The 14,246-nt window shown below is 69.2% G+C and overlaps 1 protein-coding gene and 1 non-coding gene across 2 annotated transcripts; both read right to left on the bottom strand.

Annotated features, from left to right (window-relative positions):
* Window positions 1–143: 143 nt before the first annotated feature.
* On the bottom strand, window positions 144–12,574 carry GTF3C2 (general transcription factor IIIC subunit 2). Its single transcript, XM_075706623.1, has 18 exons — window positions 12,463–12,574; window positions 11,867–12,218; window positions 10,655–10,958; window positions 10,022–10,116; window positions 9,129–9,206; window positions 8,335–8,433; window positions 7,831–8,058; window positions 7,095–7,206; window positions 6,835–6,952; window positions 4,773–4,804; window positions 4,411–4,540; window positions 3,711–3,855; window positions 3,259–3,420; window positions 2,240–2,327; window positions 1,762–1,890; window positions 1,213–1,344; window positions 460–567; window positions 144–350 (listed from the first exon to the last, which is right to left on the bottom strand). The coding sequence occupies exons 1-18, from the start codon at window positions 12,572–12,574 to the stop codon at window positions 144–146; spliced, it is 2,631 nt and encodes an 876-aa protein (XP_075562738.1).
* A 351-nt stretch (window positions 12,575–12,925) lies between these two features.
* Window positions 12,926–13,089, bottom strand: LOC142593359 (U1 spliceosomal RNA). Its single transcript, XR_012830969.1, has one exon. It is a non-coding gene; the product is annotated as a U1 spliceosomal RNA (small nuclear RNA).
* Window positions 13,090–14,246: the final 1,157 nt, after the last annotated feature.

Here is a 14,246-nt window from a genome sequence, read left to right on the forward strand (position 1 = left end):
CGTCGCTCCCCCGAGGCGGGGGCCCAGAGGGTAAGAAGCACCGAGAGGGGACACGCAGCCCCCCTAGGCAGCACAGCCCGCTCCCGGCCCGAGCTCCGGCGGGGGGCACGCGTGCGCAGCGGCAGCACGAGGGATGCGCGGCGCTACTCTGCCGGCAGCGGGGAGCCCTCGGCGGGGCTGGGGCTGCTGGGCTTGTCCCCGTAGAGAGAGCCGAAGCGGGCACGGCGCTCCAGGAGCAGCTGGTGGCCCACGCCGGAGGCCAGCCCCAGCAGGCAGTGCGCCCGCACGATGCCCGCCTGCCCGGCCGACACCAGCCAGCCGTGCGAGTCCAGGTTGGGGCTGAAGCGCACCTGCGGGAGGAGAAGGGGGTCAGGAGGAGGGGGCCGAGGCGCCGGGACCCCGGCAACCTGCAGCAGCAGCCTCCTGCCTGCGCCCTCCCTGCACACCCAGCCCTCTCACCTTGTGCAGCGACTCCAGCTGCAGGCGGTCGAGGCTCAGCTCTGCCTTCACCTCCTGCGTGTGCATCCTGCGCATGGGCTCCCGGCTGGGGAAGTTCTTGAAGCTGCGCTGTGAAGCAGCGGCGCCGCGATGGGCAGCGTGCCCCGAGCCGGAGCGCGCTCGCGTGCACGGCGGTCCTGGCAGCAGCAGGACCGCGGCGCGGGCAGGCACCGCTCGGCCGGGGGACGCGCGTCACCCACGGCAAAGGGCGGCGGGAGCCAGACCCCAGGGAGGGCCGGGGCTGGGCGGCTGGAGCGTGGCAGACCCCCGCACCCCAGTGCCTCTCCAGCAGCTCTGACCCACAGACTCACCCCCCCCTCTCTTGGGGGGTCCTTGGGCACAGCCTGGCCCTGCTGCCCCACGCCAACACCCCCAAACACGGCCCGGCACGCCGCAGCGCGGGGGCCTGGGGAGGCTGCAAGCCCGCAGGCGCCTTCCCAGCGCTGGGCGCTCCAGGCTGCTGCCACAGCCGGGACACCGAGTGCTGCTCTGCCCGGGGCTGACACCCACAGCCGTGCCCCCCGCCGCCCCGCGAGCAGGCAGGCGGGGGCTCCCTGCCTGCGGGACCCCAGCCCGCGCCAGCCAGGTTCACGGCGGCCCATCCCCGTGCCCTTGGGGCAGCCAGCCTGGGCTCTGCCACATCGGAGCGGCGTTTCCTCGCCCTCCCGCCGCCCAGCCACGCTCCCAGGGGTCCCGTCCCCTGCCCTCTCCTACCAGGTCCGTGTCCTGGAATCGGATGTAGCTCTTGGTCACCATCTCGCTGTAGAGCCTGGTTTTCGGCAGTGCCTGCTCGCCGCCCTCCGACCCGGCGGGGTTATAGGGCAGCAGATCGGCTTTGTAGATGGGCTGTGGGTGAGATGGGGCTCAGGGCGGGGGGTCCGGCTGCCCCTCTGCGGACAGGGACCGAGCAGGGCGGGGGGCCCTGGGAGCCCTGCCCTGCCCCGCAGCACGGCAGGGGCGAGGAAGGAGGTGCTGCCGGAAGGGCGGGGGACAAACAGGTCCAGGCCTGCCCCATTGCCCTGGTTTCGGCTGGGACAGAGTTAATTTTCTTAAAAAAATCATGCTAAACCACGACACCCACGCGTGAGCCTAACCCTGAAGGTCCCTTCCCCACCACGCAGCCCCTGCCCGGGCGGGGAGGGCACGGCACGCACAGCTGCAGAACCAGGAGCACGCACGGCAGCGAGCCAGGAACACAGCTCCCACCCTGCCCAGCCCCATGCGCGTCGCGGAGAAGCCCTGCTGAGCACGACAGCCTCTTACAAATCTGCGGTCCGAGGAACGCTTGACGTTGAGGGGGTTGACGGCCAGGTCGGGCAGCACCGCAGCCACCAGCTCGCCGGTGATGTCTCCCGCAGCCACCGTGTTCAGCCAGTCCGAGCCCGATATGCTCTGCAGGAACAGACGGCTCTAGGGTGCGGGGTCCCAGTGGGGTCCCAGCAGGCTCCCCAACACCCCGAGCCAGGCTGCAGCACCACAGACACCATCCCCTGGGCACCAGCCTCCGCCCCTCGGGGAGGTACGGGCTCGGAAGCGCAGCCAGCTTGGACACGCAGGCAGGGAGACCACCTCACACGGCTGCCACAGTCCTCATCCGAGGGGCAGAGGGTGACCCCAAGAGCCAGGGCCTCGCACATCATGGCGTCACTCCCACCCACGAGGGACCCAGCTGGGTTTGGGGCAGGTGCCCACCCCCCTGACGTGGCCCCCAGGACAGAACTGCCCCGCACCGGCCTCTTACCCACACGGTCCCCTTGCGAGGGGCCACAAAATAGGCCTTGAAGCCCAAGTACCCGGCGTCAATGTAGTGGATCCCACAGAGACCGTAACTGCAACAGAACCATCAAATCGCTTGGGTTGGGAAAGGCCTTGAAGATCACCCAGTCCCACCATTAACCCAACACTGCCAAGCCCACACTAAACCAATTAAGGGCAGAGTCATAATTAATTTCGTGTTTCCTGGCTTGGTGGCTGGATTACTTTTAATGAAATTAAAACCAGGAATCACTAAGGTTGGAAAGGCCCTCCAAGATCATCAGCCCAACCATCAACCCAACACTGCCAAGTCCACACTAAACCAATTCAGGGGAGAGGAAGAATTAATTTCATGTTTCCTGGCTTGGCGGCTGGATTTTTTTTTAATGAAAGTAAATACTAAGAATCATTATAGTTGGAAGGGACCTCTGAGATCATCAGCCCAACCATCACCCCAACACCACCATGCCCCCAAGTGCCACCTCTGCCCGTGTTTTGAACCCCTCCAGGGCTGGGGACTCCCCCACCTCTCTGGGCAGCCTGGCCCAATGCTTGACCACTCTTTCCATGAAGAAATTTCTCCCAGTATCCAACCTAAACCTCCCCTGGCGCAGCTTAAGCCCATTCCCTCTCATCCTATCGCTGTTCCTTGGGAGAAGAGCCCAACACCCCCCTCCCTGCCCCCTCCTGTCAGGGAGTTGTAGAGAGCGATCAGGTCTCCCCTCAGCCTCCTCTTCTCCAGGCTGAACACCCCCAGCTCCCTCAGCCGCTCCCCACCAGCCCTGTGCTCCAGACCCTTCCCCAGCTCCGCTGCCCTTCTCTGGACATGCCCCAGCACCTCAATGTCCTTCTTGGACTGAGGGGCCCAAAACCGGACACAGTATTTGAGGTGGGGAACGGGAACGGATGAGGACGGAGCTCTGTGCCGCCACCCCAAGACTGCAAGAGCCAGGCAGCAGCCCACCTCCCCAGAGACCCTGGGACCGCAAGGGCCCCGGCACTCACGAGGCGTAGCAGTTGTCCTGGGCCACAGTGACCCCGTTGTAGGGCAGCAGCCAGGCCACCTCGGTGCTGAGGAACCGCTTGATGCTGTTGATGGGCTCGTAGAGCCGCCGCAGGTCCCAGAACTTGATCTTACGGTCGTTCCCTGCCGTGACCAGGAAGTTGCTGAGAACCAGAAGAAAGGCAGCGCTGAGACCCCAGCGCAGAGCCGTGCCCCGTCCCTGCTGCACGGACGAGGCGGGCCCGGCCCCACAGCACAGCGCTGCTGCCATAGGCAGTGGCTCAACCCCACCGCGCCCTGCAAAGCCCGACCCAACCTCTTCGCTGCCTCAGCGGGCCAAGCGCCATCGGCACCACGTCCTCTTGAGCCCGTCTGGGTGAAGGAGCCCCATCCGCAGGCGCGAGCCCGCTCTCCCAGGCGGCACCCGCACCAGCACCGCCTCCCCCGCCCTCACCTGTCGGCCTTGCACCACTCGATGCTCCGGACCGCGTGGTCGTGGGCTAGAAAGCACCGGAAAGGGTAGAGCTTGAGGGAGCCATCCGGCTGGTGCACGCACTGCAGCAGGGACTTGGTGAGCAGGTTCCAGATGGCCACGGTGCCTGTGGGACGAGACCCATTGCCTGTGAGGAGCTGCCCCGCAACTGCGCCGGCGGCGCAGAGGACGCCCAGTGCTGCGGCGTGGGATCGGAGGCAGCACGGGGCTGGGGGACGGGCAGCAGCGCAGGCAGGGGCTGCAGGAGCTGCCAGGGCTGGGGCTTAGAGCAGGACAGGATAGCTCGGGCACAGCACAAAGCTGCAGATTGCCCGAAGCCAGACACAAAATTGCATCCAGGCAAGTCAGACAGACGTGGATTAAGCCAGAGCCACATCCTGGAGCAAACAGGTATGTCAGGGTGCCTACGGCCAGCCCAGGATGAGCCTTCCCCATCCCAGGGATGGCGGAGAGGTTCCTGCGCGGTGCCTGCACTTGCTGCTGCTCACCCTGACGCTGCCGCCGTACCTCACCCTGCGGCTCCCCCATCCCCGGCCTCAGGCCAGGGCTGAAGGAGCACGCAGCTCCGCGCGGCGCTGCCCACGGCAGGGCGAGGGCTGCTCCCCGAAGGCTCTGCCACGGGGCGCGGGCCCCTCTTGCGCAGGAGCTGGGGGGGACTCACCGTCATAAAAACCAGCCGCAAGGTGATGATGGGGCTTGGAGGGCATCCAGGAGAGGCTAAAGCACTGGCCGCACTCGGACGCGTTCCCTGCCTGGATAGAGCCCACCTGGAGCGTGGCAACACACTGCACCTGGGGGCCGAAGGACAGACACCAGTCACAGCCCTACGCCGGTGCCATCTGCGTCCCAAGAGCCGGGGACACCCAGGTTTGGGAGCTTGGCTCTGCTCTGCCACCCCAAACACCTGGGGCCGGCGAGCTCTGCAGGCGTCCCGGCTCCCTCCCCGGCTCTCCCACCTGCACCAGCCAGGAGGCTGCCAGGGTGCCACTGCTACGGGGGACCGCAGCGGCAGAGGACACTGACCTTGCAGATAACGTGCTTGTGGAACGACCCATCTAGAAGAGAGCAGAGGAGGGTCAGGACAGGCACCAGCTCTCCTAGAAGCTGCCTGCTGCAGGGGCTGCTCAGTAGCCCGAAACCTGGCTCACTGCTCCCAGCGGCCGTGGCCAGGGCTCCCAGTCCTGCCAGCCATCCGGACCAGCGTCCCCACCACAGCCAACAGCAGGCGAGCACGCCCGGCAGCAGCAAACAGAGCACACGGAGCAGCGCATCCAAGAGCAGGCAGCGGCAGGACCTCCGGGAGCCAGACCTGCCTGTGCCGTGGGAAGCGGCACCCCGAAAGGCACCACAGGCAGAGATGGGGAGGGCTGACGCTCCCCCCCCCAGCAATCTTCACCCCACGACTGGCTGCCTGCCTTGACGGAAGAAGACGTCTTCACCAAACTCAAGGGGAGCCGGTGACACACAGGGGCCAGAGCAGACCGCGACCGCCCTGGGGAGGGAAGCAGCAGCCGCGCGGGACAGACCGCGGCGCCAAGCAAAGTCGGCCGAGCTGGCCAGGGCAGCCGGTGACGGGGGCTGCAGCAGCCTGGGCAGCCGCTCCCGGGGAGGGTGGACGGTGCAGAGACCCCTGCGCTCAAACGGTTCAGGACGAGGCATCCGCAGGACCCCCCCCCCAGCTTTATCCAGCGGAGAATCTCTCCCGCCAGCGACACAGGACGCGAGTGCTGTGGGGCACCCACCCCACGCCTCTGGGGCCGGAAGGGTCCCCCCCCATCCCCAGCGCGCTGTCCTGAGGCACAGCGAGCACCAAGCAGCCACGTCTGCACCCCAAAGCGCGGCAGCCGCAGGCGGAGGTGGAGTTGTGCGGAGATACGGAGGAACCGAGGAACCACGTGTTTTCTCTGGCACCTCCCCGACAGCCGGGGCAGGGCGCAGGGAGCAGCCCCGGGCTCTGCCAGGCGGAAACGCCAGCTGTGGGTACCTGGAGCCCCGGGGAAAGCCAGCACGGCCACGCCGACCCGGGAGCTCCCAGCAGGGCCTCGGCGCGCCGCAGTCTGGCACCGATCCTGTGGCTGCAAACCAGCACCCGCAGCCCTGCTGCGAGGCACAAGGGCGGTACGTGCAGCCGCAGCCAGGCTGACGCTACGTGACAGGACCTGGCCTGTCCGCAGCTTTGCAGGCTGGGGAAGGATCCGTGCCTGCCGCAAGCTTCCCACGTGGGAGCTGCGGCAGCCAGCGCAAACCACCCGGAGCCAGCACTCGGAGAGGGGGGCGGGAAAGGCAGCGCCGGCGCGGCCGGCGGCAACCCCCACGCTGACAGGGTCGGCAGCCACGCTCGGGCGCAGGGAACCCATTTCCCACTGTCAGCCCGGGATGTGCGGGCTGTCGGCCACGGCTGAGCGACCACAAGCAGCACGCACAGGTCATCAATCTCGCTTGGCGCCCAGCAGATGAGACTATTACAAGCACCATTACCCCGAGCCAGCCGAGCACTCAGAGCCCCAGATCCCTGCTATGACAAACAGCTTGAGCCAGGCTGGAATAAGCAGCTCTGCCACAACAGCAGCAAGCAGGGCGGTGGGGAAAGGCTCGGGAACATGCTAGCGCAGCTACGCCTCGCCCGCAACCCTGCTCCGGTCACGGCAACGCTGCCGAGAGCACCCTCCCAGCACGCCCGGCTCCATGCAGCGCTGCACCGGGAGCCATGCCCCGGCCGGGCTGCTGCAGCGTCCCTCGGAGCCCGAGCTCGCCTGAGTCAGCAGCGCTTTGGCGTCGTCTGACATGAAAAAGCAGCCTGGCTGCCTTCCCCTGCTGCGCCTCTCTCTGCCAGGAGCCAGCCCAGGGGCGGCAGCGGCCGGTCCCGAGCTGGGAGGCGTGCCGGGGCTCGCTGCCCCGCTGGACGCGGCGCCCGGGCAGGGGCCCGCTGCATCTGTCGAGCGGGGTCTGCCCCACGGCCGTGCCCCTGCCCGACTCCCTCCCGCGCGGGCAGAGGGGCCCCAGCCCCGGGGCTCGCCTGCTGCCCACCCCGGCACGGTGGGACGAGGGCCAGGACACCCCTGCCCGGTGGCGCGGCTCTTCCTACCTTTTACCTGGGTTCTCTTGGCGTGCTGCAGGGCGCCGGGGTGCGGGAGGGAGTACAGCAACACCTTGCCGTCCGAGAAGGCCACGGCCAGCAGGCCCAGCCGGCTCATCTGCGGGTGCTGCGGAACGACACGCGGGCTCAGCCCCAGGCTCACCGCCCCCGGGAAGGCAAGGCTTTCGCGAGGGCACGGACTTAGGAGCCCCAAGGGAAGCCAAAAGCGGCCCCCGGGGCCTGGGCGGCCCTGCCAGCAGCACACCCACCTTCCTGGCAGCGGTGGGCAGCTCCCAGGCGCCGCTGGGGCAGAACTTCATGTCCCAGACGCAGCCGTGATCGGCAGCGATGGCGTAGGCCAGCCCGGCTTTGTTGGTAGAGCTGCAGGCACGGGTTGAGCCATGAAGAACGTGGCAGCTGGTGCCCAGCAGCTCCAGCGCACCCCGGCAGCTCCAGTGCACGCCGGCAGCTCCCAGCGCACCCCAGCAGCTGGTGCCCAGCAGCTCCAGTGCACCCTGGCAGCTCCAGTGCACGCCGGCAGCTCCCAGCGCACCCCGGCAGCTCCCAGCGCACCCCGGCAGCTCCCAGCGCACCCCGGCAGCTGGTGCCCAGCAGCTCCAGCGCACCCCGGCAGCTCCCAGCGCACCCCGGCAGCTCCCAGCGCACCCCGGCAGCTCCCAGCGCACCCCGGCAGCTGGTGCCCAGCAGCTCCAGTGCACCCCGGCAGCTCCCAGCGCACCCCGGCAGCTCCCAGCGCACCCCGGCAGCTGGTGCCCAGCAGCTCCAGCACACACCGGCAGCTCCCAGCGCGCCCCGGTAGCAAAGCTGGCTCCCAGCACGCCCCTGTGGGGTTCGGGCCGTGGCTGGTGGCTCTGGGAGAGGACAAACCTCGCCACCCACTCAGCCACGGCGGGACAAGAGGCACGGGCCCTGCCCCATCCCTTGGAGCCGGGCAGCCCCCAGCCCCTTCCCCGGGGGGGCTGTTCCCCAGGCCAGGGCACTCACCCCTGCTCCTGCTGCAGCGTGCCCAGGCCCCAGAGCTGCAGGAGTGCAGGGCCCCCGTGGAGCCCAGCCACGCTGTGCGTCTCCTCCATGCTCCCGTGGCAGCAGAGCGCCACGTACTGCGAGGCCGCCGAGCCCTCCGGGGACGGGCACCACTCCATTGCCCACACCGGGCCGCCCACGAAGAAGGACACATCCAGGCGTTCCTCGTGGGGCTGCAGGGAGCTGAACCTGCCAGCGGGGAGCGGGGGTAAGGGCACGGGGCGAAAGCGGCACCGCCACGGCGGGGGAGCGCGCGGGCCGGGCAGGGCAGCGCCCAGCTGGTGTGGAGCCCTGGCACGGGGAGCGGCGGGACCCCGGGGCACGCTGCACGGGCTCGCTGCTCAGCCCACGGCTGCTCCCGCTGCCCCGGGGCGGCCCCTCGGACCCCCGGCCCCGGGGGTTACTGCCTGTCCCAGGCACGACACCCGCCGCCCCGGCAGCACCTCGGGGCAGCCCCTCACAGACCTGTTTACCCTGTACAAGGCACCGTCGTCTTCGATGCCCTCCCGCTGGATGGAGAAGAGGGGAGACTTCTCCTCGGCTGGCAGGTACGGGGCAGCTTCGCTGGGGAGGCAGAAGAAGGTGAGAGGACGTCTCCCCACCCCTGCCCCTCACCCTGTCACGCCTGGGCACGGCACCGTGCCCCAGCACCCATCCCAGCCTCCGCACATAGAGTCACGGGATGGTTTGGGTGGGAAGGGCCCTTCAGAGCCCACCCAGCCCAGCCCCTGCAGTGCCAGGGACAGCTTCAACCAGAGCAGGGTGCTCAGAGCCCCGTCCAACCTGGCCTGGGATGCTTCCAGGGATGGGGCATCTCCCACCTCTCTGGGCAACCTGTGCCAGCGCCTCACCACCCTCAGCATAAACAATTTCTTCCTTATATCCAGTCTAAATCTACCCTTCTTTAGTTTAAATCCATTATTCCCTGTCCTGTCACAACAGGACACACCCCGGCATGCCCTGCTGCAGGCCACCCTGAGGGCTACTAAGCCTCCGTAGCCAAACCCATGAGACCCCCCAAAGCCCAAACCAAGAGAGCCCCCTCCTTTCTGCTGGGGCCTGATCCCCCCGGAGGGATGAGAGTGCGGCACCCCCCGCGCCCTCATCCGCCCCAAGCCCCGATAGCCGGGGCCACCCGCTCTCCCTGCCCCAGCTCACCCCAAACATTGCCCAGACCCCGTCACGCAGCCGGAGCGCAGGCAGCGCCTACGCTGCGTCTCCCTCCCAGCCCTTCCCTTCCTGCACTGCTCCGACGGCACCTTTCAGAGAGACACGTCCACTTGTGCGCCAAAGGGATCCAGTCGGGAAACTCCCACTGCGAGTACTTCTGATCCCGCCTGCAGCGGATGCGCCAAACGTTGGCGACAGCCCCGCTGCCTGCACCCTGCCCGCGGCACAGGCAGCCCCCACGCACCCTGCCTGCAGTGCAGCGAGCCCCCGTGCACCCTGCCCACGGCACGGGCAGCCCCCACCCCACACCCTGCCTGCGGCACGGGCAGCACCCACCCCACACCCTGCCTGCGGCACGGGCAGCCCCCGTGCACCCTGCCTGCGGTGCAGGCAGCACCCACCCCCCCACACCCTGCCTGCGGTGCAGCGAGCCCCCGTGCACCCTGCCTGCGGTGCAGCGAGCCCCCGTGCACCCTGCCTGCGGTGCAGGCAGCACCCACCCCCCCACACCCTGCCTGCGGTGCAGTGAGCCCCCGTGCACCCTGCCCATGGCACGGGGAGCCCCCACCCCGCATCCTGCCTGCGGTGCGGCGAGCCCCCATGCACCCTGCCTGCGGCACAGGCAGCACCCACCCCCCCACACCCTGCCTGCGGTGCAGCGAGCCCCCATGCACCCTGCCTGCGGCACGGGCAGCCCCCATGCACCCTGCCTGCGGCACGGGCAGCCCCCACCCTGCACCCGGGCAGCCCCCACCCCGCACCCGGGCAGCCCCACACCGAGAGCTCTCGGCCCCTGCCGTTCCCCACACCCCCTGCTCGGCCCGGCCGCTCCGTCACCCACGGTGCTTCCCAGAGGCAATGGGGCGATGCCGACAGCGCGCGGCTCCCTTCTCCTCGTGGCTGTGACAGCGATGGCACCCGGGGCACCGACAGCCAGCGCTCCCCGTAGCCCACCCCGCACCCCCCCAAGCCCCCCACTCACAGGCTGCAGGTGAGGCTGGAGCACTTCTCCACTGGGGCCATGATGGAGTTGTGGAAGCCGTTGGGAGCGAGGCCTCGGCACTGGGGCTTGGATCTCTGGGCACAAGAGCAGGCTCAGAGCGGGACTTGGCCGAAGGGCCTGGCCTGGGCCGCCTCTGCTTGCCCCAACGTCCCCACGAGCCCCCGGGGGGACCCGCCCGTCCTAAACACTACCGATGGAGCCCGCAAGCACAGAGCCGTCCCCCCGCCGCGGCAGTCACCAAAACCGCATGGCGCTGGGGTAAAGAAGTCCCGTTTTGCGGACTTCCACGAATGACGGGACAGCCTCCAGGACCCTGCCTCCACCTCCCACCAGTGTCCGCAGGAGCCCAAAGCCCCGCACCCTCTCCCAGCAGCTCCTGTCGCCCTGTCCCCACCCACCCTCACTCGGTGCTGCCTCTGCCCGCGGTTAAGCCCGAAGAGCTCGTGCCCAGATTCACGGCTGACAGGCACTGTGCCCCCCCGAGCCCCGCTTCAGGGCCGTTTTGCCCCAAAACCGTCGGGGGTGGGGACACCACATGACAGCCCAGACACGTTGTGGTGTTCACGCCGGGCCAAAAGTAAGAAACCACCAAGGCAGAAACCCTGCCCTTACCCCTGCAGACGTCTTCCCACTGTGTCCCCGGAGCACCTCCAGCTCTGGCTCCGACGCCTCACTGAGCGCCGCATCGCTCCCCTCCTCCTCCTCCGCCTGCAGCAACACCTCCTTCGAGGGCACAAAGTCAGCATCTCGCGCGGGATCATCGCTGTCTGATTCCTCCTCCTTCTTCCTCCGGCTCCGACGCTTCTTCTGGATACGCTCTGGCTCTGGCTCCGGCTCCTGGGCACCCTCGGTGGGAGCCGGCGGCTGGTACACCGATGTCAGCTCCTCTGCCAGCTCCTGCAGGTACAGCAAAGCCCTGGGACACCAAAGGCATCGCCCGGAGGTGAGCGGAGGGACTGCACAGGGACCCGCCAGCCCTCCCTCCGGGCCCAGGCGGACGCACCCCTCCAGCTCGTGGTCTGGGCGAGCAATTTGCTTCGGCCCAAGCCAGCACGGCTGCGGCAGAGCCCGTCTGGATGCGCTGCCGGCCTCCGGGCCAGCCACTCAGCTGGCCAGCGTCCCCTGCCCGGGGAACGCCAGCCTCCCCGGGTCTCCGGCAGCAGGCAGGGGTCTCAGGCAGAGCAGCCCATGGCCCTTTGCCCGCCGGAAAGCGGGAAAGCCAGAGATGTTCCTGTGAGTGCCCTCAGCAAAGGGAGCTCCCGCACTGGGCACCTCGCTGCAGGCGCTGCGCCCTCCCTCCGTGCGGCGGGGACCGGGGCGCCGCAACCCTGCCAGCTCTGCCCCTGCAGACCCAGGGCTCGCGCAGACCCTCGGAGAGGGCAGGCACTGCCTTGAGCTGCTTTTGGAGGCCCCGGAGCGCGCAGGCTCCCCCCAGGACCCCCCTTCAAGCAGCGCGTGGCTCGCACAGCTTGTTCTGCTCCCCTCCGGACAAGCCTCCTCCCGGCTTCATCAGGAACCACGGAACCCTCTTCCCCACCGCGGACCCGCTGCCGTCGAAAACCCGCTGCCCGTGAGCTCGTCTACAGCCCCCGCTGCTCCCTGCGTCCCTGGATCCAAACACGTTCTCCTAACGTAGGGAAAGATCGTTCCGTGGGGAAGCAGTCTGCCCCACTGACGCGGGACAAAGTCCTTTGGGAAAGGCACGGAGACCCCCCCCGGGCGAGGCAGCGGTCTCGAGGAAGCGCTTGCTGCATCTTCCCAACCTCCCTGCGGCACCTGCCCCTGGAGACACACCCCCCCCCCCCAAAATCTGCGGCTTCTTACACTTTGGCTGCCCGTCTCTTGGGGCGCCCGGTGGGGGGGGTCTCCAGCCCTTCCGCCCCCTCGCCGCTCCCCAGCATTTTCTGCACGCAGATGGGCTGTGGGGCCGGGCATTCCAGGTCCTGAGACAGCTTCAGCAGCAGCATCTCCGCCTTGGGCTTCCGCCCGCGCTTGCCGGCTGCTTTCGGGGGCGGCACGGAGCCGTTCGCCGCGGTCTTCGAGGCCTCGCCGCCGGGGTGGCTCGGATTCTTTTTCGCTTTTTGCTTCGGGCTGTGATTCTTCTGCGGTTGGGGGGCGTCGACTCCTTCCTCGGACAGGCCCGAAGCATCCAGGTCTGCCAGCGGCGACGCTTCTGCTGCGCGACAAGAAGGGGCGGCCGTAGTACCGAAAGGCAGCAGCGGTCTCCTACTGCTGGGCTACCACTGGCCCTAGATGGGCTACCTCCGTGCACCGCAGCGCTCGCTGCTCCTACGGGGGACGATGCGGTGCCGGGGGCCGCAGCCCGCCCGGAGGGTGGGCTGCGGCCCCCGGCACCGCATCGTCCCCCCCGGGAGCAACCGGTACCCAGCACGGTTCCCGCTCCCTCCCGCCGTACGTACGGAGCGCTCGGGCTTCGCCCTCCCGCACCCGGCTGCGGCTCCGGCTCCGCCCCGCCCGTCCCCGGCGGCTCCGTTCCCGGCAACGCGGCCCGCGGGTGGAGCTGGACGCCATGCGGGTGAGATCCCGAACGGCTCCCCCGCAGCCGCCCCCCGTTGCGGGAGGCGCCAGCCAGCCCGCCCCAACCCCCGGAAGCGGAAGCGCGGTGACGCAGGAAATGGCGTCACGCCGGTAACGTCAGCACGGCGCCGGCCCCCGCCACGTGACCAGGGGGGACGCTGCGGCAGCACCCGCGGAAGCGGGGAGTGGGACGCGAGCGGCCGTGGCCTTGAACAGCCGCGCAGGCGCGACCAGAGAGGACCGGGCAGGGGGGAGCGGGGTCCTAGAACCCCGGGGGGGGCTGGCAGAGCTGTAATTGCGACCGCGAGTCCATAAGAGCACGCTCTGTTTTTGGGACACGAAAACCAGGGGAGAGCGCGAACGCAGTCCCCCACTACCACAAATTATGCAGTCGAGTTTCCCGCATTTGGGGAAATCGCAGGGGTCAGCACACCCGGAGTGCAGGGGATGAGCCTCGCCCTGGGAAAACCACCTGCCTGATCATGGTGTCTCCCCTGCCAGGTAAGTATGACACACACCGCCCCGCACCGCACCGCAACGCCCGCCACGCACACACAACACCCGGCCACACCCGCAACGCATTTCCCCACTCACGCCCACGCAGCCCCCCCGCACCGCTCCCTGCACCCACCCCGCTCCGCGCCCACGCAGCCCCCACAGCGCCCGCGCCCGAAGGCGCCGTCTTGGGCCGGGGGCTCCCGCCATGCTGCGGGCGCTGCTGATCTGCATGGACACGCCCCCTCCTCCGCAGACAACGCCCCCTCCCCGCAAGGCCCCGCCCCTGGCGGCTCGCAGCCTTCCCGCCGGCAGCGTCGCGATCTGCGTGGCCACGCCCCCTCCCCCAGGCCCCGCCCCTCTCGGCCCGGAGCGCCCCCGCTGGCAGCGCCGCGATCCGCGTGGCCACGCCCCCTCCACGAGGCCACGCCCCCCCGCAGGCCCCGCCCCCCCCGGGGCGCCCCAGCGGGGCCCTCCCCGCCCGCACCGGCACCGGCACCGGCACCGGCACCGGCACCGCGATCGGGACCGGCCGCTGCCGCGCGGGGGCTGATCTGTGGGAGCCGAGCGGGACCGGGCCGCAGCCGCACAGCGCGGCCACCGCGGGGCCCGGCCGGGAAGGGACCCGTGGGCCCGCCCCGGGCAGTGTCCGCCGGGGGTGCGGGGGGACCCGGCGCTGCGGGGGGGCGTGTCCGGGGGTGTCCGGGGGTGACTGGGGTGTCCGGGGGTGTTTGGGGGTGTCTGGGGTGTCCGGGGGTGTCTGGGGTGTCCAGGGCTGTCTGGGGTGTCCGGGGGTGTTTGGGGGTGTCTGGGGTGTCCAGGGCTGTCTGGGGTGTCCGGGTGTATCTCAGGGACATGATTTCCGCTCTGCTGCTGGCTGAGCTTGCAAAGGGGAAAGCGGGAGCTACGTCCCTCAGCCGCCGCAGAGACCCCGGGTCCCCAGACATGGGGCTGGGCTCCAGTGGCCGGGACGGACCCTACCGGGTGCGACTGGTTTGTCCTGGGCTCCAGCACAATTCAATGCAACAGCAGCTACAAGGCCTACAGACAAAAGTGTTCGCGGCTGCCCTGGTGTGGGCTGGCACAGGGCTGATCCCTTCCCGGCAGCGGGCGCGGCGCTGTGCTTTGGGGTCGGGATGAGAACAACACCGGTGACCCCCCGATGGTGCGG

This window comes from Pelecanus crispus, chromosome 3 (genome assembly GCF_030463565.1).
Source record: "Pelecanus crispus isolate bPelCri1 chromosome 3, bPelCri1.pri, whole genome shotgun sequence".
NCBI lineage: Eukaryota > Metazoa > Chordata > Aves > Pelecaniformes > Pelecanidae > Pelecanus > Pelecanus crispus.

Bases quoted from the DNA above. Each gene is read 5' to 3' on its own strand.
- GTF3C2 (XM_075706623.1), bottom strand. From the start codon at position 12,574: ATGGCGTCCAGCTCCACCCGCGGGCCGCGTTGCCGGGAACGGAGCCGC. The intron at 8,434-9,128 runs GTGCCGTCGGAG...CTGCCTCCCCAG, and splicing joins TGGACGTGTCTCTCTGAAAG to CGAAGCTGCCCCGTACCTGC. The intron at 6,953-7,094 runs GTGGGTGTGCTG...GTCGTTCCGCAG, and splicing joins TGCCCACCGCTGCCAGGAAG to CACCCGCAGATGAGCCGGCT.